Source organism: Trachemys scripta, chromosome 1, assembly GCF_013100865.1.
Source record: "Trachemys scripta elegans isolate TJP31775 chromosome 1, CAS_Tse_1.0, whole genome shotgun sequence".
Lineage (NCBI taxonomy): Eukaryota > Metazoa > Chordata > Testudines > Emydidae > Trachemys > Trachemys scripta.
Genome location: NC_048298.1, coordinates 160,105,327 through 160,131,875, shown reverse-complemented (window position 1 = coordinate 160,131,875; position 26,549 = coordinate 160,105,327). Strand labels below are relative to the sequence as shown.

Here is a 26,549-nt window from a genome sequence, read left to right as displayed (position 1 = left end):
TTGCTTGCTAGATCCAAACTCCCATGGTCTTCAATGGATATCTGCAGTCAATAGGAGTTCCTCTCACAGCATCTTTCATTCAAGGATCTCAAAGTGCTTTTAAAGTATTATCACAATTTTACAGATGGGAAAACTGAGGAATACAGAGGTTAGGTAACTTGTCCAAGGTCACATACAGCCAGTGGCAAAATTGGGAATAGAACCTAGGTCTATTGATTTCCAGTCCCGTGCTCTAGCCACAAAACAGAAAGCCTCACTTATGAGCAAATCAGCTGTAAGCAAAGAGCATGACCCTTTCCCTTCCCTCCCTACCTCTTTTCTGGCTTTTCTTTCTCTCTTTCTTCTCTTTAAACTCCTTAAAAGAAGAGTAAGATTGTTTTATGATTAAGATTTAATAAATATAAACTACAGATACTTCTCTTATTGCACGTAACAGCGTCTCCTGTAGAAAGTAAATTTTTTCTTTTAAAATCTCATTTCACTTATAACCATTTGATCAGAATTTGAAAAAACACTAACATGTAAAAAAAATAACGTACACTATAAAAGTCTCTGTATGGCACTGGGAACAAGCTGTAATACTAGACAATATACAAAACATCTCTTGCAGGGTCTGCTGTAAAAGGAGATGTTTTATGCAAACAATATGGAAATTATTTCCGCCCTAAATAGACATTTAAAATTATTAGAATTAGGAGAAATAATTACTCAGCTCAAGGAGGAAAAGTTAAAACCAGGAATCTCCTATATTTTAATACAAGTTACTAAGCTTAATCCTCCCAGCATTTGGTACAGTTTACAGGGACATTTTCTATTACCGTGTCAGCTTTGTAATTCAAAAGTTCACAGATGCCTTTAATTTTCATTCTGACAATAAAACAGATCCAGATCTATGCCAAAGTACACATGGATGATGCCCATAACATGTTACCTTTTTAAAAAATTAAATGTAGTTCTTTGTTTTAAAGTATTTTGGAACTGTCAAATTAAAGTTCTTCACATTCAGAATGTTGCCAATACATATGGATAATTGAAATGTATATTTGATTTACTTCTAAGTTTTAAAAGCATTTTAAACTACTATGAAGTAAAAAAAGAAGGGTTTGATTTTGAAATTTTAAGGGATGGGCCCTATTACTGCAGTATTATATGGCATATCATAATAGGTACGTGCATGCTATTGTACAAACATCCTAAAATGATTTATGACACCACATGCTGCTTTGAACTCCTTTTGGGGGAAAAGGAAATAAAGAGAACAAACACATTAAAAAAAGGAACCAAAAAATCAAAAAGATGCTTTTAACAAGCAAAGGGTTAGTTTTTGGTTGAAGGTATTAAAGAAATAAAAAGGTGAAGAATGGAATGAATGTATAAGAGAACAACAAATGGTGCTCTTTTTTTAAAAATTACCAGAATGACGGGTTTCACCAAGAGGTTCAAGTTTTCGAAGTCTATTAACGTTGGGCGTTCCCCAGCCAACTAAAGAAAAACAAACCACAATAAAAAAAGTATCACGGTCAAAATATTTGGCTCTGAAGGAAAGCTGGGAGGGAGGGGGAATCTTTCTCCTCAGAAGACAAGAAAGTATCGGGGAGTGAGGAGAGGAATACTTTCTACATGGTGTATTAAGTGAATCCACTGGAAACAAAATACTATTTAAAATGTAATATAAAGCAGCGATGAAAAATATCTTAATATTTTAGAGAGTTGCACTTATTAAATTCTTGCACTTTTGTTAAGTAACAGACAAAATACTTTCCCTGTTTCCCCAGCTTTATACTTTCAACCTAATATTAACTCCATACACTGTAAAAGATTCCATCAATAGATGCAGATACTGAAAAAGTTAACCAATTAAAAGCTGGAAGAACAATGTACTTCAATCAGATAGGACAAGCAGATCATCCTGAAAATCAGGACACTAGCCATTTGTAAGACAAGGTATCTAAATCATCTCTGAAATATTTTTGTACCTGCCTGTTAATTGCTGTAGGTACCATCAGTATTTTTTTTCCCTGTCACAGAAGTAATGTTCAAGTTATACCAAGGTGCATGATTTCCAAGATCTGTGAGGAGTTCAAAAGATTAAGTTTTCTACTGGCAGTTTTACTTATTAATAATCAGATTTTTCTTACTCAGCACATTATGAGCGTTCTTGGAAAGATGTCACTGGGCCTTCTTTTGGCTTTCTCGAAAGCAAGTGATTGTGTGTTTTCTCCAGTTGTTCCTACTGAAGAAGCTCACAATGTGACGAGCAAGAAATCAGAATGGTCACACTTTATATTTAAGTAATATTAACAATTTATAAAGGGCTATTATTGATATATGTAGTTATACCAAATAAATTACATCTAAATGGGGAGTTATTGAAGCAGAGCTATATATTACTCTTCTACAGCCATGCCGGTCAATTTTCCCAAGCCCTAACTAGGAACTGAGAAAATATACCCTGCAGCTTAACTTGCCCTAGTGAGTTGAAAGCCTACTGACATAATGATAGTGCTCACCAGCCTCATACAAGTGGGGATCTTCATGGGCAATTCTCAAAAGAAACTAATCAAACTATGATGGCATAATCCTGTGTGAAAACTATTTTTTTCTGCATGTTTAAAAAGCCAAGTCTTTTAAGGGCCCAGCTTTCATGAAGTGGCACACTTATCACCACAGGGTATTTAACTCACCTGGTGGAAGAGGTGGAGGTGGGGTCGGATTTTTGGGAACAGCTTCCTCTGCAGTGATTGGTTCCACCCTGTGACTCCTTTTTAACTTCAGTTTCTTTATTTTCTTTTTACTGGTATCTACACCAAATGGAAAGAAAACAGTTCATTGACCACACATTTACTGTTAAGAATGATCTCTACAGTACTATACAGATGTGTCCTTTTGATGACTATAAGTGTTGGGATGGACTGCTCTAAGTATTTTCATTCTGTATGTAACGAACAGCAGACTTTTAAATCTTATTACTGTAAATAATCACGTATGTACATGTAAGGTCCAAAGTTTGTCAGATAGATGAGTACAACTCATTGATATTAATGCAAGGTGTGTTATGGATTTGAAGGTACTGGTAAAAATGGGCCGATTGTAACTGGATAAGACTGATGAACACTAATTCTTGGTTGAATTATGACCTTCTGTACAGTAACATAATTTTGCATTTGTATCCTTCAGTTATTTGTGATGTGGCATACACAAAGTCATACAGACACAGGAAAGAGTTGGGTGAAAAATAAGAATCAAATTAAATATAATAGTGGTAGTTATGACAGTAAGAAGCTATATTCAAATTGGAGTTATCACCTGAATCAAGGCATTCTGAGCTTTGTTGGTCACCCTCTTCTTCATGTTCCAATTGCTGTGCGAGTGCAGATTTGTATGTTTCTATAAGTCTATAATCATTTGTTTTTTGGCTACAGCTGCTGGTCAGGCTCTGTGTGTCCATTTGTTCCTGCTCTCCTCTAGGTTTCAAGGCAATGGCATCCTTTTCAATCTCCATCCTCTGCCTCTTCTCTTGTTCAATTCTTTTTTCATTCTAGCAAAAGTAGAACAAGATGTCATTTTAACAATATTGAGTGTCAGAGACTGCTCTAAAAAGATAGGAAGAGCATCCTAAACACAAGGGGGTAGACTCTGATAGACCATTTTTAAAAAAAATTCTCATGTGTAGCATAATTAACAAGTTTCAAGAATATGCAAATGAGGAAATAAAATCCCAAGTTTCACAAGATGCTGCTCAAGATTTAACCTAGAAAAATGAACAACTAAAAGCTCTAGAAGTGATGTTTAGACTTCTGAGTGGTAACCAGTTTAGGGAGGAATGGCCGCACACAGCTTCATGGCCTAAATGCATTTTTGTTCTTTTTACTTTTTTAAAATGCCATGCGAGAAAAAGATACAAGTATAAACAGTGTCAATATCCCGAGCAAGAGAATTAAAAACTTTTACTAACTCCTTCAATTTCTATTCGTTTATTTTGTTTAGAAAAACACACAAGTTTTGAAATACCTTGCAAATCAACATTTTGTCTTGGTGGAACACTGATTACGTAATGCAGACTTGATAGAGTATCTGTTCTACAAGTTCCACATAATGAGCAGCTCTGCAGCACTTGTAGCATTCTCCTTCTCCCCCCGCCCCACAGATGTACATTACTGTAGGATCCTGTGAAATCTGTCATTGTGCACATAGCTGACTTTACATGATATGATCGTGTGGATGCTCGTCCTGGAGAGTAGGACCAAGCCTTGACTATTTACATTTATTGGAGCTCACTATTTTTTCTATAAGCACAATATCTTAAATCAAACAAAAGACAAATATGGTACACTAAATATGAATCTGACGACTATTTGAATTAAAAGGAAGTGTCTGAAGAAAAATTTATACAGTTTTCATGTTCCATAACTAACACACCAGTCCAACAGCTCTAAACCAATTGAAAATACTGTATTATGCTGCAAGTCTGTATGGCTAAGTAAGGCAGGGGGACCCTATATGACTGGTGACATGGTTGAAATAGCTCCCGTAAAGCCAAAATAAAACCTCACTTTTGCAACAAAAATTAAGAGTGAATGAAGCTGATTCCAATTAAATGGGTAACCGAAAATGGCTTCCTCTGAACATTGCAACAGTTTATTCTGAAAATTCTGCAGTAAATTGCATGGCAAACAAAACATTTTTCTTAAATTGGTACTAAGATATTTCTTTATTGTTAGATTACTGATACAACTTCACAGCACACAAAAAACAGTTACTAACCTTTCGTAACTGTTTTTCTCCAAGATGTGTTGCTTATGTGCATTCCATGTTAGGTGCGCACGCACTGCATGCACCAGTGCCTGAGATTTTTCCCCTCAGTGGTATCCATTGGGTTGGCTCTAGCACCTTCTGGAGCTACACACTTATGTGTTGTTATAAGGGGTGCCGCCTGCCACGCACCCTCTCAGTTCCTTCTTGCTAGTTAACTCCAACAGAAAGCAATAGAAAAGGATAGGAGGGTGGGTCATGGAATGGACATGAACAACCCATCTCAAAGAACAACAGTAACTAGTAACCGCTTTTTCTTCTTCGAGTGCCTGCTCATGCCCATTCCATGTTAGGTGATTCACAAGCAGTACCCCAGGAGGCGGGCTCAGAGCTTATGGACACACTCTTCTGTAACTGCCGTCATCTTGGGCCTGCTGGGTAATGATGTAGTGGGATGCGAAGGTATGCACCAATGACCAGGTTGCGGCTCTACAGATGTCCTGAATTTGGACCTGCGTGAGACACGCTGCTGATGAAGCCTGGGCTTGTGTGGAGTGAGCGGTTAAGATGGATGGAAGCAGGACATTCGCCTGCTCATAGCAAGCCCAAATACAGGCAGTTATCCAGGACAAGATCCTCTGGGCAGACACAGGAAGCCCTCTCATCCTTTCTGCTATTGCTACGAAGAGTTGCGTGGACTTGCGGAAGGGTTTTGTCTTTCTCAATATAAAAAGCAAGGGCATGCCTAACGTCCAAGTGAAGCCGCCGTTCCTCAGAGTTCTTGTGATGTTTCTGGAAGAGACTGGTAGGAAAATGGCTTGCTTGCTATGGAATTGTGACACCACCTTTGGTAGGAAGGCCAGATTGGGGCACAGTTGGACCATGTCCTTAAAGAACACAGTGTAAGGCAGTTCTGACATAAGGGCCTTGATTTCAGAGATCCTTCTTGCTGAGGTGATCACCACTAGGAAGGCAACCCTCCAAGAGAGAAGTAGAAGGGGGCACGATGCTAATGGCTTAAAGGGGGGAACCTGTGAGTCTTGACAGAACCAGGTTTAAGTTCCATGGGGGGGTCGGCTCACGGACCTGAGGAGAGAGCCTCTCCTGCCCCTTGAGAAACCATATTGTCATCTCCTGGGAGAACACTGACCGGCTGTTCACTGGAGGGTGGAGTGCTGAGATGGCTGCTAAGTGTACCTTGATAGACATGAGAGCCACACCCTGCTGCTTTAAGTGGAGCAAATAAACCAAGATAGATTGGAGGGAAGATTGAGATGGAGAGAACGCATTGAGAAGCCCAAATTGAGAAATGCTTCCACTTGCCCAGGTAGGTAGCCCTGATGGAAGGCTTTCTATTACCTAGAAAGATCTGCTGGACCTGTTCCGAGCAAGCCTGTTCTTCTGGGTTCAGACATGCAGCATCCATGCAGTTGGGTGCAAGGAGGCGAGATCTGGGGAAGCAACCAGCTATGGTCTTGTGAAATTAGGTCTGGATCGAGTGGGAGCGAGATTGGGGTTGCTAACGACAGGTCCAGCAGCGTGCCAAATCAGTGTTGATATGACCATGCCAGGGCTATCAGAAAAACTTTCACCTTGTCCTGTTTGATTTTTAGGAAGACCTCGTGAACCAAGGGGATCGGAGGAAAGGCATAGAATAGGAGATCTGTCCATGGGTGGAGGAAAGCATCGGAGAGGGAGCCTGCGCTGTGCCCACGCAGCAAACCTCCAGGTGAAAGGAACACTTGTGGTGAGAGGAAAAGGAACTGTTGAGGTGATCCGCCAATACATTCTGGGCTCCCGGGAGATGTGACACCTCAAGATGAACGGAGTGCTTTACACAGAAGTCCCACAGATGGATGGCCTCCTGACATGGGGCCAAAGATCAAGCCCCACCCTGCTTGTTGATGTAAAACATGGCCACAGTACTGTCTGTCAGGACTTGCACCACCTCGCCTGAGATCTGGGGAAGGAACACGTGGCATACTAAGCGTACCACCCTAAGCTTCCTGACATTTATGTGCAGAGAGAGTTCTTCTTGGGACCAGAGGCCCTGAGTTCTGAGTTTGGCGCCTCACCCTAAGTCTGAGGCATCCAAGATTAAAGTACATGCCGCCATGTGCCTCAACAGCTTGAAGCAAACCTGAGCTATTGTGATTGGGTAAACCTTGACATTGGATATCAGGTCTGACCTGGGCTTGAATTAGGCCTCCGGCAGAAAGGCCCTGGATTAGGTTGAGTCTAGCACTGCCACAATAAATTTTATTCTCTGAACTGAGGAAAGAGTTGACTTCTGCTCGTTTATCAGCAGACCCAGTGCTCGGAAGGTGGCTTGGACCATGCTGATACTATTCTGTATTTAAGCCTTCTAACAACCTTTGCTCAGCCAGTCAAGGTACGGGTAGAGCTGGACGCCTCGCTGTCTGAGGAAGGCTGCTATTATCGCCATACATTTCATGAAAACTCGGGGGGCTGTCAATAGGCCAAAGGGAAGAGCGGTGAATTGGTAGTGGTGTTGACCCATTATAAAACTGAGAAATCTTCTGTGGCCACAGAAGACAGAAATGTGAAAGTATGCATCCTTTAAGTCAAGGATTGCGTACCAGTCTCCTGGATCCAGGGAGGGAATGATGGAAGCCAGGGAGACCATGTGGAACCTCAGTTTCTGTTGAGGTGATGCAGGTCCAAGATAGGCCAGAGGCCCCCTTTGGCCTTTGGGATTAGAAAATACCAGGAGTAAAACCCCTTCCCTCTCAAGTCTTGTGGAACCTCCTCCACAACCCCCATCCATAGGACATACTGAACCTCCTGGACGAGGAGTTGCTCATGAGATGGGTGCCTGAAAAACGACGGGAGTGGGGGGGGTGGGAGTGAGAGGTGGATAAAAACTCACGGGTACGTCTGCCTGTCCCTGTACTCAGGGCCCAACGGACTGATATTATGTCTGACCATGCAGGGCTGAATAGGGACAGACAGTCCAAAACCAAAAGGGGAGTCAGATCTGAAACGGTGACTGGCACAGTACCCTCAGGCACACCTTCAAAAAGCCTGCTTAGGCCCCCAGGATATCAATGGCTGTGTGATGTCTCTGAGCTGCTCGAATTTCGAGACCCAGGGTCTCGGGACAGCCTCGTGTGGGGAGGATGAGGAGGTGGCTTGCACCAGAGGGGCTCTTTCCTCTTCCTCAACTATGTTCACCTGAGCCAACTCCTGAACATTGGTACAGGGGTCGGTATCGGAGTCGGGGTCCTGTGCCAAGTGGGAAGGAGCAGTAGCCTTAGGAACGATGGGAAGTAAGACCTGGTAATGGGGAAAACCCTCAGGGATTCCAGTAAGGCCATGGCATAGGCCAGTGGCCCATTGGCCAGGTGGTGGCAGGGGGACTGGCACTGAAGTCCAGTGGCAGATAGGCTGGGTTCTAGTGATGGGCTTTAAGTTGCACATAAGGTGGTCTTGACACCAGGATCAGGGACGGCTTGCCCTTAGAAGGTGCCAGGGGGCCAAGTGCCGGGAAGAATCCTGACGCTCTTTGTTCCTTCCTACTTCCAGTCACTGGAACTGACAGATGTCCCACTGGAGTTGGAGGAACTGGGAGAGAAAGCAGGTCCCTAGCTGCTCGGAGTCTATGGATCGGTCAGACCACTGGTACCACGGTGGCTTCCAGGTGTCAGTGGAGGGTCCCGCACTGGACTCAATGTTCTAGGTGGAGTTGACGGTGCCATCGCAGGCCCGGGAGAGGAAGAGTAAGCCGGCACAGGTCTCACTGTGCTGCTTTCTCTCCGCTGGTCTTTTTTCTGCACCGGTGAGCACTCTCTATCAGTGCATTGCTTTTTCTGCTTCTTCCTTGGCACTGGGCATGGTGAACAGTGCTGGGAAGAGCTCCATGCCAGAGTGCTTCGCACTGATGCCAATGTGTTCGGTGCCGAATCCATGAGGGCGACTTCCATGTGGATAGCCTTCAGCCTAATGTGTCTGTCTTTTTTAGTGCAGGGTCTGAAGTCCTGACAGATCTGGCATTTGTCCTTCAAGTGAGTTTCCCCTAAGCGCTTCAAGCAGCTGGAGAGAGGGTCACTCACAGGCATAGGTTTGCCACAGGAAATACAAGGCTTGAAGCCTGGGCACCAGGGCATGCCCAGCCCCTGGAGCGAAGGAGTCCCTCGATGACAGGAACTATCTATTTACATTATGTACACTAACAGTAATGATGAAAACTATATACACTGAACTATGATAACTAAGAATGAAGTTAGAGTCCAAAAACCACTGAGAAGAAAGCCTTGCCGGAGCAAGAGGGGTCGTTCCAGCAACCGTCATGGGCGGTAAGAAGGAAATGAGAGGGTACGTGGCTGGCAATGCCCCTTATATCGATGCATAAGCACGCAGCTCCAGAGGGTGCTAGAGCCGGCCCGACGGATACCACTGAGGGAAAAATCTCCAGCAACAGTGCGTGTGGCGTTCACACACGTAACATGGAATGGACATGAACACTCAAAGAAGAAACCAAGATTCTCAAGATGAAAGCTATCACAATGTGTATGCAACTTTATAGATGAACAAAACTCTCAAGAGCCCAGATTTTTATCATTGCTCAGACACCTCAGTAAACTGTAGGTCCAATATGATTGACATTTTTAAATACTCGTACCTCAGTGATTACAGTAGATATTGGCTGGAAGGGGTTGCTAGAAATTGGCTCAGAGTCAACCTCCTTAGGTACACCTCTTCCTTCAAATTCAGTTTCTTTTCTTTCCCTTTGTTCTCTATTTTTTTGTTAAAAAACAGAAGAATCTTGAAGCAATAGAATCAGAAATATTAGAACACTTATTAGATCATCTAATTCATCCCCCAACTCATGCTAGACTGTCTTTTTACAGAATGTCTGTGTTTTGAATACTGTACTCCAAAATGATAAAGTTCTGAGCTAACCTAAAAAAGAAAGATTGATTTTATTGAGTTAGTTTTCAATAATATAGCTCTAAATGGCCTGGGGCCAGGCTACCTGAAACTGCCTCCCTCCTCACAACATGCTGCCACAGTTATGATCAGCAGAGCTACTGCTGATAGATTCCCCTCTACAAGCTACAGACCGGGCTGCTAGCAGAATGTTCTGAATAAGGGCTCTGGAATGTCCTCTGATCCCTGCTGTGCTTTAGCCCAGATTTGTCCATTTTTACTGCATCCTTTCTGCAGGGCCCACTTGTTTCCCCTGGCCTTTGACATGAGTTCAGGAAGAACGAGGTATTGGCCAATACATTGGGGTGCTATCTGTATTTAGAGCAGCTGCTTGGCAGAAGCGGCCTGTACTACATTAAATCCTTACAATTTATCTAGCACTGCTTTTCCTTGGATTTCCTAAATACTAAAGTAAATGGGGGACTGCTTCTGATAGCTCAGCATTGGTATTACAGCACTACATTTCATAGAAGTCCTTCATGGTTAATTCTAACTGGCTAATTAAAGCCTTGCATGGGCACTTCAGTTTGTTTACTGAGATTTATAATCATTTGAACAGTGCACATCCAATGCAATGCCTGAAAACAGGTGTAGTGCTGATTAAAACTGATGTGAATAGATTCTCTGGCTGATGCATTCTGAAGTAACTGCACTTAGAGAGCACTCTTGGGGAAACTGTGTGAATGGAATCACAGTAATCAATCAGGGAAGTTATTAAAGTATAGATTGAAACAGAATTCCACCTGAGTTATGAATACGTACAAATATCTCATGACAAGAGATTTATCTGATGCAAATAGCCAAATGGAAGTACCATGATAGCTGTTAAATCTGAACCCCTCAACTGCTGTCAGAAATAGCAAAGTCTACAAGCTGGGAAGACGGCCTCACCCCCAATGGCACTTCAAGTTTACCAATCCCCCAAAACTTTTAGCCTAATTAAGTCTGAGCCAATTCTATAATAATACTTCCCAAGGTAAACAAACATGACCAGTAACCATGGGTCAATTAAAAAATGTGGAAGCCATACATCCATTTGAGAATTTCTTCTCAGAACCCATTTCCCCATTACCTCTCCCAGACAGAGCAACTCGACAAAGTCAAAGGCCCGGCAACACAGAAAACTACACCAATTTAACTAAAGGTGTTTCACACCAGTTTTATGTGACCAATTAATTCAATTTAAGCCTGGCTTATGCTGATTTAGTTTAAATTAATGCATTGCTGATTTAAGATAAATCAATATTACACCAGGGTTAAATCAAAGTAAGTGTGTCCGCACAGAGTTTTGCGCCAGTTTAATTAAAATGAAAAGGTGCTGTACATTGCTGGTGTACATTTTAGGGGCTAGGCGACTGGCAGAGATGGAAGCCATGCCCCTTAGGAGAACCTTTACAGGGATAACCCCAGTTGGGCAATTCACTATTGGTGCCAACACTGGCTGCCAATGATAATAGAGGGCTCTGAAGGGAAATAATAAATCCTTGCATTGCTTCCCCTGCATCTCCTCAAGCCCCACAGTCCTTCCCCTACTGTGTATTTTGGTGGGGGCTTAAATGAGTTCTCAATAAAGCTGCAGCAACTTTGCCAAAAAATTCAGATGTCTCCCTCTATCCTCACTGGTGCCTGCTATTCACAGATTGATTGAAAAGTTTATTTTAATTACATTGCTGCAACTTATGATACGGTAGGCCCAAAAGATCTCCTTGCATCAAGCAACAGAAGCTATTTTGGGTCAACTTCCAGTCAGGTAACACTAGTGACTCTATGGACTATATCTATTCCATGTCTGCCATTGCCCACTCATCATCTTAGAGAAGATGATCTTAAGGCTGTGTGCCAAGCAATTTCTTTTATGTTTTAACAAAAGAACAACTTGACTATTCCGTTTCAGCTCTTTTCTTATAATATGAAACACCTTTTGTTTTGTAGTGGGTACTCAAGAATTTGAATAAGAAGGGCCATACTGGGTCAGACCAAAAATCCATCTAGCCCAGTATCCTGTCTTCCAACAGTGGCCAATGCCAGGTGCCCCAAAGAGAATGAACAGAGCAGGTAATCATCAAGTGATCCATCCTGTTGCCCATTCACAGCTTCTGGCAAAGAGGTTAGGGACACCATCCCTGCCCATCCTGGCTAATAGCCATTGATGGACCTGTCCTCCATGAATTTATCTAGTTCTTTTTTGAACCCTGTTATAGTCTTGGCCTTCACAACATCCTCTGGCAAAGAGTTCCGCAGACTGACAGTGTGTTGTGTGAAGAAATACTTCCTTTTGTTTGTTTTAAACCTGCTGCCTATTAATTTCATATGGTGGCCCCTAGTTCTTGTGTTATGAGAAGGAGTAAAAAATAGTTCGTTATTTACTTTCTCCACACCAGTCATGATTTTCTAGACCTCTAGCCTATCCCCCCTTAGTCGTCTCTTTTCCAAGCTGAAAAATCCCAGTCTTATTAATCTCTCCTCATATGGCAGCCGTTCCATACCCCTAACAATTTTTGTTGCCCTTTTCTGAACCCTTTCCAATTACAATATATCTTTTTTAAGATGGGGCAACCACATCTGCACACAGTATTCAAGATATGGGAGTACCATGGATTTATAGAGACAAGGTGATATTTTCTGTCTTATCTATCCCTTTCTTAATGATTTCCAACGTTTTGTTCGCTTTTTTGACTGCCGCTGCACATTGAGAGTGGATGTTTTCAGAGAATTATCCACAATGGATCATTAACATGACGGCTTTATTCATGGAACCCCTTCATGTGGAGGAAAGAAAGCCAAGGAAGATAGAATACCTTTCTTCTCGTATCTTCCTTACTCGTTCAGCTCGTTCTCGTTTCTCTTGTTCCTCAAATGCTTTTTGCTCTGATGTGTCTTTTTGGACGCGCTCATTTAAGGCATCGAAATCTTTTGCTATAGTACGTAGCAGCCAATACAGACCTTTTCTTATAGATTTGTCAATTTTTTTCCCATAGCCCATGACAGCTGAGCAAGGCTCCTGTAAATTTAATAGAGAAAGTAAAGAGGAAAAAGAATAATTATATCTCAGATCACATTCCTAAATTATAAACAATGAAGTCTTAGCAAATAGTTAGTAAGCATTCAAAATATTGTTACAGCTAAAGCACTACACATTAAAAATAACTTGTAAATTTAAGCGATTTTTTTTCCAACATGTCAATCATAAGTTTATAAACAACTTACAGAAGCAAACAATGTTACCTGCTAAGGACCTACCACACCACAATCCCAGCTTGGCTCTATCAGTATATGCTCCTGCTCTCTAGAGAGCTTTGTGTTCACTTTCCTAGGTGTAAATCAGCATGCGGTTCACCAGTGAAAGCTGCAGCATCTGAAGGTGGAGCCAAATCACTGAGAAGATGAACAGGTAGCACCATCATAGCCTCTGACTTGGTTTCCCTCGTTAGCTGTTTACAGCGCTTTCTGCAGCATGGCAGTAACTAACCAAAGTCTCACAGAGACAATATCTGGATATAGGAAGTGACAGTGTTTTCAAGTTCATAGATACTATAATGATAAATACATTAAATGTAACTGGGGGTTACAAATCACTTGATTGTTGGTAGGATATCTGCAAATTTCATTGAGAGTTTTCTTTAAATCAATTTTTTCTGCATAATAAAATGAATGAGTTTGGAAACTGTCAATACTCTGAGCTAAGAGAAAAACACTGTGCCCCAAGACTAGCATGACTTCTATAAGGGATGAAGATGCTCTTGACTGACAATATCAAGATGCACAGAAGTCAATCATTTCTGTCTAGGAAGTGAAAACGGCTGTAAGTAGTTTATTTTGTAATAAAGACAAATAAGACTTACCGCACTTAGCTTCCATAATACATTCTTTGACTCATGAAGGACCAATACATTCCTTACAAGTACATCAGTGTTCTCAGTCCCTAAATTCCTTTCATCTAACAAGACAAAGCTTAGAGCTCTGTGCATTTTGAGAAAAAAAGTCTTTGGAAAAGTTTATTGAGAAAGCACTTCTTATTTTCTATCTTGGCACTGCTTATATTAGGAAACTAGGGCATGTCTTTCACAGAAACTTGTGACATACTACTAAAGTTGAGCAAGAGGAAACAAGTTAGCTTCCTGGTTCTGTAAGAGATAATGGGATGCAGGAGGAGACATTTCCTAATAGGAATCCATAATCTTAAATATTTTAGTGAGAGTTTTAAATTGAGAAATTAAGGGCCCGATTTTCAGAAATGCTGAGCACCTCCAGCTCTCGCTGACTTCAGTGAGTGCTATGGGCCCTCAGTACTTCTGAAAAAAAAGGCACTATATCGTTTCAGGATATCGTGTCCCCAGCCCCCGCTCTCAGCAGCTCCTGACCATGGTTCTGGGTGGGGGGCACAGACAAGTTCCATTGTGGGTAAGGAGCTAAATTCCCTCTAAGCCGCACAGCCAGCTATCAAGGGCCGCACAGGCGGGGAGAGGAGTCCCTCCTCCAGCCCGGCCCAGCACAGCCCCACTGGAGCTGCCATGGCCAGGGAGAGGCGCCCCTCCCTCGGCCCGGCCCAGCTCAGCCCCACCAGAACTGCCATGGCTGGGGGAAGGTCCCTCTCACCTGGCCTCACACTGCTGCGGCGAGAGAGGGCTGCGGGGAGTCCCCTCTCCCTGCTGCAGCCCCAGGCGGCCTGCATCCCAAACCCCTCATCCCCAGACCCACCCCAGAGCTCGCACGCCCGGCCAGAGGCCTCACCCCCCACACACCGCAACCCTCTGCCCCACCCCCCCACTCCGAACCTCTGGGCCCCACCTCCACCACATATCACCTTCCATATTGGTGCACATAACAAAATTCATTCCGCACATGGACGTAAAAAATTAGAGGGAACACTGGTAAGTGTCAGGGATGACAGAAAAAGGTTGGGGACTACGGCTTAGACCACTTTAGAGTATTGAGAAAGAGGTTACAGTACTTTTTCAGATCTTTACAAAACATTTTGTTAATGATTTTAGAGAAAGTGTCCTTGGCATAGGTATTCCTCCAGCAACTGTCTCTAGCATGTGTACAGACTTGTGAACAGTCAGGGCGTGTGCTGTCTTAGAAGTTTCCTAAAGACTCTGTTTTCCTTTGCTTTCTTATGCTCCAAATATAGAGTGCAAACCACCTATATCAGGAGTGGGCAAACTATGGCCTGCGGGATTGCCACCCCCATGGCACTGCGGGCCCCACGCCGCTCCTGGAAGCGGCCAGCACCACGTACCTGCGGCCCCTGGGGGACGGCGCAGAGGGCTCCGTGCACAGCCTTCGCCTGCAGGCACTGCTCCCCGCAGCTCCCATTGACTGGGAATGGGGAACCATGGCCAATGGGAGCTTCGGGGGAGGTACCTGCAGGTGAGGGCAGCGCATGGAGCCCTCTGTTCCCCCCGCTCCCCACCAGGGGCCGCAGGGACGTGGTGCCTTCCAAGAGCAGTGCGGGGCCAGGGCAGGGAGGGAGCCACTGACACCCCCTGCCCTGAGCCCCCTCCCGCACTACGCACCCCCTCCTGCACCCCAACTCCCTGCCCTATGCCCCTTCCTGCACACTGCGCCCCTTCCCACACCCCAACCTCCTGCCCCAGCCCTACATTCATGGCCCAGCATGCAATTTCCCCACCATGATGTGGCCCTCGGGTCAAAAAATTTGACTACCCCGACCTATATAGTAAGATATACCCAGTCCTCCTGCACTACTGTCAAAGTTTTACAAATGAAAAAGCCTGCACCAGACAGAACAGTGAGAGGCTACACTCATTTCATGACTCTGGAGAGCAGTCAAATTGAAACAGGCATTTTACATTTAATCATAGATTTCACAGTCATCACCTCTAACTGAAAGGAGTAAGGAACTAGGATGGACTCCAGATCTGATCCAGTATGGCAAGTCTTACGTTGCTAGGAAACAAAGCTTTTTTATCCAGTCATACACTCTATCCACCCTTTACTGAATAAATTTTGGAGACAGCTTGGTTGTTTGGGAATTATCCCTTGAGTGAGGGGAAAGCCCTTCTGAGCCAAGACAAAATGTCTAGGCTAAGTCTCAGACTTCCTAGAGACAAAGGGAGAAGAAATCCAACTTCTGGTTCTTTAGGATATGTAGTGAGTTCTCTGTATTTGCATGTCCTGCTACATTCGAGTGCAACTGTATTTGGCAAAATTAGTGGGGTTTTTTGTTTGTTTTTTGTTTGCCTTTCCACTCTTTACTAATTGTTATCAGAATTTTCTCTGGAGAGCATGTCTACACTACAAAATTAAGTCGACTTACGTTAAGTCAAAGTATCACCACTGCAGTAATTAATTTGATATTTAATGTCCAAATTATGCTCCTTCTGATGGCAGTGCACATCCTTACCAGGAGCACTTGCCCCAATTTAACTGACAGTGGGGGGCCTTGTGGAGCACTTGCCGCCCGGGACTGACTGCCTTAGGCCTGTTGCCCAAGCGTTGGCTCTCCTCCCCTAAATCCCTCACCAGGAGGCGGCAACAGGGCTCCAGCTGTCAGCCTCAGGCAGCAATAGGCAATGTAAGCGACAGTGTCTACATGGACACTGCGTCGACTTAACTACATTGACTTAACATTATGCCTCTTGTGGAGATGGAGTTATTAACTCGGCGTAGCAAGCAACTTACATTGGCAGGAGCAACATTTTAGTGTGGATCCTTACAGAGTTAGCTCAATGTAAGCTGCCTTATGTCAACCTAACTCTGTAATGTACACCAGGCCTTAGATTCTGGAAGAGCATGGCGAAGCTGCCTGCTGTAGATCCAAGCTGAAGCATGGATAGAACTGCTTTGCATGAGAGCACCGAATATATAAGCTAGATAATAAAACTGAAGGATGACAATCTAGAGAGAAAAGTGAATGGGGGTGGAAGATCTCATTCTTGGAGAGATTATAGCAGTGCAATGAGTCACTGGGAAATATCTTCCCTACAAATATTTACTGATGTGAAAAAGACTTCACACTATCAAAGCTAGTGTTGCAAAGTCAAATCCTCATTACATCAAGTGATCTTGATGCTAAATAAAAAAAAAAAAAAAATGCAGTCACGCACTGCAACTTCTTGTAACAATATGTAACTCATTAAGAATCCGACTGCTATTAGCTTTAAAACTAAGTTAATTTTACTTTATAATGCTTTTGTTTCCACTTTAAAACTAATGATACAATTTGGCAATGTAGGTGGGTTGGGGGGGGAAGAGCAGAAAATCAACTCAACTACAGGTTGTCCTACACTGATCAAAAATGGATCAAAAACATACAACTAGGTAGGCCTACATGGCTCAGGGGATTGGTAGTGGAATTCAAACCCTTGATGTTTCTGTGTCACACTAGGTAGTGACCAACATTTGCTAGCCCATGTTCAATGGATAACATCTGTTCAGCTTTTGAAGCACTGTTTTGAGAACACACAGTTTGAGCCCCAAAGTGGACACATGGTAAATTTGAGACACTAGTTATGTTTGAGATAGCCAGTTAGCCTTGGCTGTGATTATTTTCTTTGCGAACGCTTCTTTACAGAAAAATTGGACTAAGACCAACCCCGTCCCAAATCTGTTTCACAAAAAGATCCAGTTTGTCAGATGGCAACTCTGTTTAAAGAAGGTTAGGCTAGAGAACAAATATGGGGCCAAAAATCTTGTTTGAAAGCTGTGTTTAAAGCCTAATAAGAATCCAAGGTCAGAACCCAGTTTCCTCTTCTGTTTTTAACAAGGTTTGGCTCTAACAATACTGGCTGACCAAACAATCTTTAAACCAAGTTAGCATGAACCATTTTAATATGATTTCAAACTGGTTCAGCAAACACAGCCTGAACCCATGTACAGATGGGGCCCTAGGAAGGATTCCTCCTGGACAAAGGCAGGGTGAGACCTGGAACTGTTTGTACTGCAGACCAACATGCTGTATCTTTGCTGGGATTACAGGACCACATTATCACCTTTCTTAAGCATTACATTTATACAAATAAATTGAGTACAGTAAGATATACTTACAATCTGACACAGACATTTATGCTCATTGACAAGCTTTTCCAGCGATAAGCACTCAATTACATCTGCTTCTGCCAACGCTCCTTCTCGGTCCTGCTTATTTGCCAACCTAAAGAAAAGATGACCAAAAGTGAGAAAGCAAGTAAAGGCACTTATCACTCTGATCCACAATCAGAGTCAAGCAGATTAGAGGCCAGTTCAGAAAACAAACTTCATATATATATTTCAGGCTAATTTAGGATGGATGGGAGGAGGAAAGAGGGAAAGTAGTGAAAACTAGCTTGTTACTCGTCTAAAAATTATAGTTTTTGGTGTCCTTATCTACTCAATAAAAAAGCAACTATTATTCCATACATTTTAAACTTTCAAAGAACTACACTAATATCAATCCACACAATGCACCCATGAGTTAGGTAAGTACATTTTACAAATGTATAAACAGGCTGAGGGATGAAGTGATTTATTCTGAGGGATGAAACGATTTATTCAAGACCACATAGTAAAATCTGTGGTAGTCTCTGTATTAGAACTCAGGACTCCCTGACTCCTACTCTCATCCTCATTCCTCTAGATCAATGTTAGTCAATCTTTTTGATACTAGAGACTGGCTTGCTGCCTTCCTAAACTGTGTCAGGGAGTTCTCAGGGGGAGGTCTCACAGACTGGTCGTTGTGAAACACTGCTCTAGATCATGCTGCTTCATGCTTGAGACCATCCCAGGTCCTCCTGCACTCCAGTGTTCCACCTACTGAAGAGCCAGGACTTGAAATCTAGATGATTGCAGTCAGTCGGGGATAGCTCCAACTCTTACTCCCTCAGTGGAAGAAAATGAATAGGACTCTAGAGAGTCATAACTATTAATAGGAATTATAGTTGTATTACAGCAGTACCCAGCTACTCTCATCTGGACTGGGGTCCTATTGTGCTAGAAGCTGTACAAAGGAAGGCAGTCCTTTCTCCAAAGAGAGTGTACAATCTTAGTCTCAATCCTGCAGGCTGCTGCACATGGTCAGAACCCTGTGTCCGCATGAAGGTGTTTATAGAATCTGGGGCCCAAAATACATGCGACACCCAGAGTGTATGAGGGGGGGAGGAAGGCATACAGTCAAAAGTATACAATTGACAAAGCAACTACTACTCTCGATAAGGTACCATCAAGTTGGCCATTTTCTTATAGACATTACAGCAAAAGGTAGGCCTGGAAGAGAGAGAGAGGAGAAGGTATATAGGAATTGTCATACTGGATCAGACATGAGCCATATAATCCAATATCCTGTTTTTAAGAATGGCCAACACTAGATGATGTAGGGAAGATGCAAGAAACCCCGCACTAAGCAGAAGCAAGATAATGAACCACATGTAGGTCTCAGTCTTTTCTCTAATAGAGATTGGCGCTTACAACCTGAAAATGATGTTTTATCTCCATTCTAATTCTCTTTTTGTTACTGTTATAACTCTGAATAATCTTATCTATATAAACATCCACTCCCACTTTGAATCTTGCTCAGTCATTGTCACAGGATATTGTTGCATAGAGTTCAGCAGTCTAATCAGAGGTGTGGAAAAAGTATCTCTTTATAGCAGGTTTGAATTTGCCACCTCTTAGTTTCATCGAAGATCCCTTTGTTCTTATGTTATGAGACAGAGAAAAGACGTACCTCATCTAAGGCCTCAAGGAGGACGTCCTACACATACAGGGCAACAGAGAGGAAGATACAAATATATTTGCATAGGAAGATGATGACCACCGCACTGAAAGACCAAATCCTGTTTAGAAATCACTATTCATACAGCTTTAGTCAAGGCCCCTTTTACAAGCAAAAGCACTTGTAATATTTTCATAAGCAGAACCTTTTGGAAAATATTGCAAAATCTGCTGGAAGACCCTAGAAACCAAGTAACTAACAGACTCTGCATGTCCCAAATTTGGGACACTCTCAGAGGCCAAACACTCTTTTGTAAGTATTTCACTTCTCTTGAAATCGGTTTATGTGACCATAGACAACAAGTATCTGCTTTACCAGCCTATACCTATCATCTTTCTCCAAAAGCTTGGTTTAGTTTTACCCCATTAACCCACCACTTTCTTCCATTAAATGTGCCATCATTCCATGTCAATGCGTGTCCATCTTCCCGATACACTCATTCTAAAGCTTCTTGAAAATTTTAATACTATATAACATGATGTACTTTTCTCAATTCTGCCATAATTGTATCGGAGTGAAAAAGTATGCAAAGAAGCATGCTAGAACATTTACTTTGAGCTTTGCAAATAACCCTAACTTTAAATGTTTCAGAACAAGAATTTATTGAAGAGACCTTTTTCTAAGTACACCTCTACCCCGATATAACGCGACCCAATATAACACTAATTTGAATATAACACGGTAAAGCAGTGCTTGGGGGGGCGGGGCTGCGCACTCCGGCGGATCAAAGCAAGTTCGATATAACGCAGTTGCACCTATAACGCGGTAAGATTTTTTGGCTCCCGAGGACAGCATTATATCGGGGTAGAGGTGTAGTCTTTTTCCAGATCCATAACTAAGATAAACATGCAATCAGCTGTTTGATAATTTTCTGAGGAGCCTGCAGTCACACAAATAGATTATTGCTTACTAAAAAAAAAAAAAGCAAAGATGCAGATGTAATCCAAATTATCTTCTGTAAAAAAAACAAACAACACAAGTCACACAAATTCACTGATGGTTTTAAAATTGTAATGTTGGAAGATTTCCTAGGTTATTTAGTGGGACTTTAACGTGTTAAAATGGCAAATCTTTTAAAAAACAAAACAAAACACTTTATTTAGCTTTTCTTGAATGCCTCTGGTTCCAAAAGGATTAAACAAATAGTCTGATGACCTCAATACAACGAATAGTTCTCTCAGCAACCATACTGTTATTAAAAGATCGGTGGTAACACAATATGGCATTTTCTCTCCCTCTACCCGTTTTAATTAAAAACTAATAATTCTTGAAACCTTCCACCATGGCAATACTGTTCCTTGGCAAACCTCTTTGAACTGTGAGATTGCTACTGAGCAACGTATTTCCCTGGCGTTATTTTCCTCCTCCTGAAAGTGATTATCTTTCAGTGAGAAAACTGTTACTATCCACTGTGCTTGGATATGATGCAGAACATTTTGGAATACAAGCATAAATCAAAGTAATGTTATTTTGAACTTTCTGTAACTGCTATGATTCTATACTAAATAGAAAATCAGCAATAACAAAGAACACTGCATAGCAGCAAGAGTCTGAAAATTACACTCCCCTTTCCTTAATATATTTAATTAAAAATTAGATTTTGAAATGAGCACCATCAAAACGTCTTTCATAATCCTCTCATTGTGATGAAACTTTTATGTGACTTTTTGAACAAAATCAACAACTGTCATCTCCATAAAGGAAAGACACTACATTTGTTTATTTGTTACATTTGAGGAGCCACACACCATATTAATCTCTTTTTTTCTTCTGGAGTTTGTTATTGTTACTCACCAAAATACTAGCAGTGCCATAGCCTGTGCTGTGGACCCATGTCATTCCTGACTGGCGAAGGCCAGTGCTTAATAACTGGTTCCACTGTTGGCAGACATTGTCAGCACCTCTTTAAGGGCAGGTTGCCAACTTTTGTTAATCTAAGTACTCTAAAAAGCTCCCAATACTGAAGTAATGAGCCTTAGTCATTATTTTATTCTCAAAAGAATCCATAACTCACGGAAACTATTAAGGAAGCTGTTGTGTTGTACAACCACTGCTTAAAAAACATCACTTGCCACTGATAATCTGGTAGTTATCTAGTATCTAATCTTCCACTGCTGGCTAATATTATTTAGGTGGTGGTTATGGCAAGAGAACTTCCCCAGTATCTGGTTACCTCATCTCTCCCTGTCAGTCTAGGTACAGAACTATTTATGTTATGCACCAGATAAAATTGGCAGATCACCTGGTGAGGGATTAAGAGCAATACTGCTACTGATAGACTCAGCTGCCTTCAATACCATTAGGGTGTAGCTGGCTTGTTTGCAAACCCCCAGAAAAGACAGATGGGGCTGCAATTTGGCAATTTAATTCCCATCCGCGAAATGCCAGAGGGGGCAGAAAAGCAATAACTTAGAGCTACCAACTGCTCTCACATGTGAGTTTCTACAGGGCTCCATCTTGCTCCGACATCTTGTTCAATTGGTACATAGAGCCAATAATGTTTTCAGCACGCTCAATGACCCCCAGCTCTATTCCTCTCTTATCCAATCTAGCCAGTGCTATTAAATGCCTTGCTCAAGATTTGGTAGAGACTGGGAAATGAACGAGGAGCTAAAGCTAAATCCAAGAGAAAACTGAGATGATGCTGGAAGGTTGGGGAAGGTAACCAGGAAATAAGGTGACAATTACAAATGCTTCCTTAATTGAGGGTGTACATCTACAATTTGTTAAAAGAATTCAGTCTGGAAGTACTGCTGGATCCACAGCATCTCAAATCCATGCCTGGGCCAGAAATTGTGATATGTTTAGACACATCTTGCTGCTATGGTTCACCCATTGTCACTTTGAGATTAGATTCCTGCAGTGTGCTCTTGATTACTGCATCTTAATTCAAAGTGAACTGAACCTGATACAGAATGTGACAGACCTCTTGGGCTATAGCTACATTACAAGGCTTTTAGCGATATGGTGTTTGTTGGCAGGAAAGAGCTCTCCTGACGACAAAAAACTTCCACCCCTCACAAGTGGCAGCCGCTTTGTCAGCTAGAGAGCGCTTCTGCTGACAAAGCGCTGTTCACACCGGCGCTTTTCATCGGTAAAACTTTTGTTCAGGGGGGCGAGGGGGGAAGGGGTGTTTTTTTTTTAACATCCCTGAACGACAAAAGTTTTGCCGAGGAAGTGCCAGTGTAGACAAACCCTTGGTGAGCATGCACCATGTCGTATGACACCTGTGCTCTATGATTTGCACTTGTTTCCAGGTGGAGTTTTACCATGACACCCTAAATGACAGACCAATTCTCTCCTCTTGACACACTATTCTAATTGCAGTTAGTGTAGGCATTCAGACAGGATCCCACTGAAAGAAAGGAAACTGTTGGCTGGATATGTATTCTCCATAAGCAGCCCTCAGCTCTCTTTCCTTTCCTCCAAAATAACCCAAATCTGTTGGCTTTCAGAGCATGCAAGGTCTATCTTTATACACAAACTTTTGTGATGCGATAAGGACCATTTCTAGCCAGGGTCGGGGAGGGAATACTTGCATGATTGCATTTCTTACTGGTCATTTCTAAATATTGAATGGCTACTCCTTTTTCTGTCATAGGTGTCTAGAGACCTTTCATTATACATCTAACATCTTTAAAATGTTAAATTTTAAATTGGGTTTCCTGTTAATTTTTTCCTTCATTGTGACTGAACATTCGTTTGCTCATAAACAATGGGATAAAGAAATCTCCTCGTAAAGATGAGTGTCCATATCTTAGACAGAGATTAAGAAAAATATTTAAAGGAACACTAAGCTTCCAATGAAAAAAGTTTTTAAACAAATCAACATTCCTCTGACATGCTTGATACACAGCAGCATTAAAAACCTAAAAAGTTCAACTGACTTGGCTTTCATTGTCCAAGTGCAAGAAGCATAAAAGAAGGTAAACAAAGAGCGTAAATGGTGACACGGAACATTAAGTGCATAGGTACAACAATGCTTACAGCATATGATTTTTAAGTTGAAAGTGTCCCCTTTAAATTAAGACTTTTTTAAATTATGTGAAAGTCACACACTCACTTATTGAATTCTGTCTTAGCCCAGGTCTACACTACAAAAGGTTTTTCAGTATAGCACTATACAGCAAACCCTCCTAGCATAGATGCAACTTATACCAACACCAGCATGCCTTTGCTGGTTTGGCAAACAAAACGAGCTCTACTTGCACATGCACTTTTATGTAGGTATAACTGCATCTACACTAGGGATTTTGCCAGTATAAAAAAAGCTACACACACACACAAAACAAATCACAGCCCCCTGACATTAGTGTACTAGCACAGTGTTTAGTATAATGTGATGCTTTCTCAGGACACCCAGGACAGAGTCACCTTGTTATCCCTTACTCATGAAAGTGTCTTTCTTGTGGTAGCGGATTGCCAGCACCTGAACTCCAATTGCCTTTAAGATAAGGTGGGTGAAGTAATATCTTTTATTGGACCAACAATAAGTAGTAAAAGACATTACCCTCACCCATCTTGTCTCTCTAACAACTATGCTGCTTTCACTAAACCACTCTCCTCCGGACTCTGCCACTTTGCAGGTTAACAATAGGTGCACCCCACCCCTGAATTCCCTGGAAGACTGTTCTCTGTAGTGTCTAGCCCCTCTGACTGGAACACACATTACCAGGTTCACTACTCCAAAGGGAATAGCATACATACAAAAGCTTGTTTGATTTAACTGAGTATCAGCTCTAATGTAACACAGAACTTTAATCAATTTATAGCAAAAACAAATAAGTTTATTAACAAAGTTTAAGATTTAAGAGACAGTGAGCAAGGCTAATAAGAGGAACAGATTACAAATAAAACCAAAGTAGAACATGCTTTCCAGAGACTAAAACTCAGCTTAGGCTGCAATCCTTGTCTGAAGCAGTCTTATCTCACCTAAGCCTTTTCTGCAATGTTTCAACCCAGGTTGCTTGAGATCCTGTTTTCATGGATGTAATTGCACCGCCCAGTTACTCACACAAGTGCCAGATAAAAGAAGAGTCCTGGTTCCTTCCTTTTATAACCCCAAAGTCCATTGTTTTTGTCCCCAGAGTCAGGGTGACTCCTTGTGGTTTCCTTCCTGGGGTGCTGGCTCCAAAGTGTCTCCCATACTCTGGTTTGTTTCACAAAAGATTCTCCACAGACCTGTTTTTCCTGTTGACTTTCATATGTAAATAGGGCTCTCTGTGTTGACCTTACAATGTTTAATTTACACTGGAGATAGGGATAGTTAAATATACATGCTTTGGTCTGGCAGAAGACCTGTTTGTCAACTCTCCCTTCTGTTAGACTTTTAAAACATTAGGTCAGTATACATACCCACAGTTCCTTATATACTGTCAGTACATTTCACCATATTACTGACCAGCATGTCCTCGGCTTTCAATTGCTACCTCACATGATATTCTTTACAGATAAATACACTGGACCCTCGCTAGAATGGATCCATGCGCAGTCCCGCGTTAACGCGGTCACCGTGTTACCATGGATTCCAGTGAAGGTAATTAAATTTGGGATCCATGCGCGGTCCCGCGGTATAAGCGAATTCGCACTATATAGACGCGCTTCAGAGTAACAGCCGTGTTAGTCTGTATCCGCAAAAAGAAGAACAGGAGTACTTGTGGCACCTTAGAGACTAACAAATTTATTAGAGCATAAGCTTTCGTGGACTACAGCCCACTTCTTCGGATGCATATAGAATGGAACATATATTGAGGAGATATATATACACACATACAGAGAGCATAAACAGGTGGGAGTTGTCTTACCAACTCTGAGAGGCCAATTAATTAAGAGAAAAAAAACTTTTGAAGTGATAATCAAGCTAGCCCAGTACAGACAGTTTGATAATAAGTGTGAGAATACTTACAAGGGGAGATAGAGTCAATGTTTGTAATGGCTCGCGCGTTCTAGTGAGGGTCCGCTGTACTATGAAAGCAGTGTGTTGGCATAGTGAGTGCGTCAGGGCTGTTACAGAACAATGAACCCTTTGCCAGTTGGCACTGAGGGATTCTTGGGGCCACATATAGACATGACCTTAAAACTAAACTGTAAACTATTCAGTGTATCTCCTATGTGTTCGTGTAGCACCCAGCACAAGAGACCCCATGATCCATAACTCCAAAGCATTACCATATGTACAGGCTAGGAACTAAACTTTTGCCTAGCCCCTGTAGCTCAAGATGTATTTGCACACATGGCTTCTAAACAAGATTGTGCAAAATGCCCCATACACTATTTAAAACAGATATTCTTCAACTGAATGTAAACTGGAGATTGGGGAGTATGGGGGGAAGCGGGCAGCATGTGAGAATGACAATCTTGTGAGTGCCACCATGGGTATGGTAAATAGCTACTATACAACACCATGCTGTCCAAAAAGCTGGCAGGAGATGATCTGGTTGCAGGACACCATGTAGAGTATTTAGAAAACAGAGGAAGATCTAGGAATGTAAACATTCTTTATATACTAATAGAGAAATAAAATTCTAACTTCAGTGTTAAAGTAGGTCCTGTCTTCATTGACAACCCCTTGAGGAGAATCTAAAACAGGGGTAGGCAACCTATGGCACGCGTGCCGAAGGCGGCACATGAGCTGTGTTTCAGTGGCACTCACACTGCCTGGGTCCTGGCGGCTCTGCATTTTAATTTAATTTTAAATGAAGCTTCTTAAACATTTTAAAAGCCTTATTTAATTTACATACAACAATAGTTTAGTTATATATTATAGACTTATAGAAAGAGACCTTCTAAAAACATTAAAATGTATTACTGGCACACGAAACCTTAAATTAGGGTGAATAAATGAAGACTCGGCACACCACTTCTGAAAGGTTGCCGACCCCTGATCTAAAAGGTAGCTTCGCAGAAATACTATACTTAAGTGCAGTCCAGTCAACCAAGGACATCAAATATGAAGAGAAACTTCTTTTCCCCACACACACTGACTTAAGCCTAGCCATGACAACTAAAGAGAAGGAGATTGCTGAGGACAAGATTTTTTAAAAAATGAGTGCCTAAGTTTAGGCTTCTACATCTGTCATTTTGCACCTAAACATGTGGTCTGGTTTTCAAAAATGTTGGCCACCCAGCATTTCCC

The 26,549-nt window shown here is 42.1% G+C and overlaps 1 protein-coding gene across 5 annotated transcripts in view; it reads right to left on the bottom strand.

Moving 5' to 3' along the window:
* The window catches only part of ARL13B (ADP ribosylation factor like GTPase 13B), a 79,004-nt gene that overhangs the window by 9,311 nt on the left and 43,144 nt on the right, over positions 1 to 26,549 (bottom strand). For 3 of the 5 annotated variants that reach the window (XM_034791300.1, XM_034791318.1, XM_034791287.1), the window contains exons 5-10: positions 17,713 to 17,818; positions 12,501 to 12,703; positions 9,395 to 9,509; positions 3,307 to 3,538; positions 2,685 to 2,801; positions 1,414 to 1,482 (exon numbers count right to left, since the gene is read on the bottom strand). In XM_034791300.1, coding sequence (XP_034647191.1) covers positions 1,414 to 1,482; positions 2,685 to 2,801; positions 3,307 to 3,538; positions 9,395 to 9,509; positions 12,501 to 12,703; positions 17,713 to 17,818 — 842 coding nt within the window. The other 2 variants (XM_034791309.1, XM_034791294.1) reach the window with 2 other exon arrangements.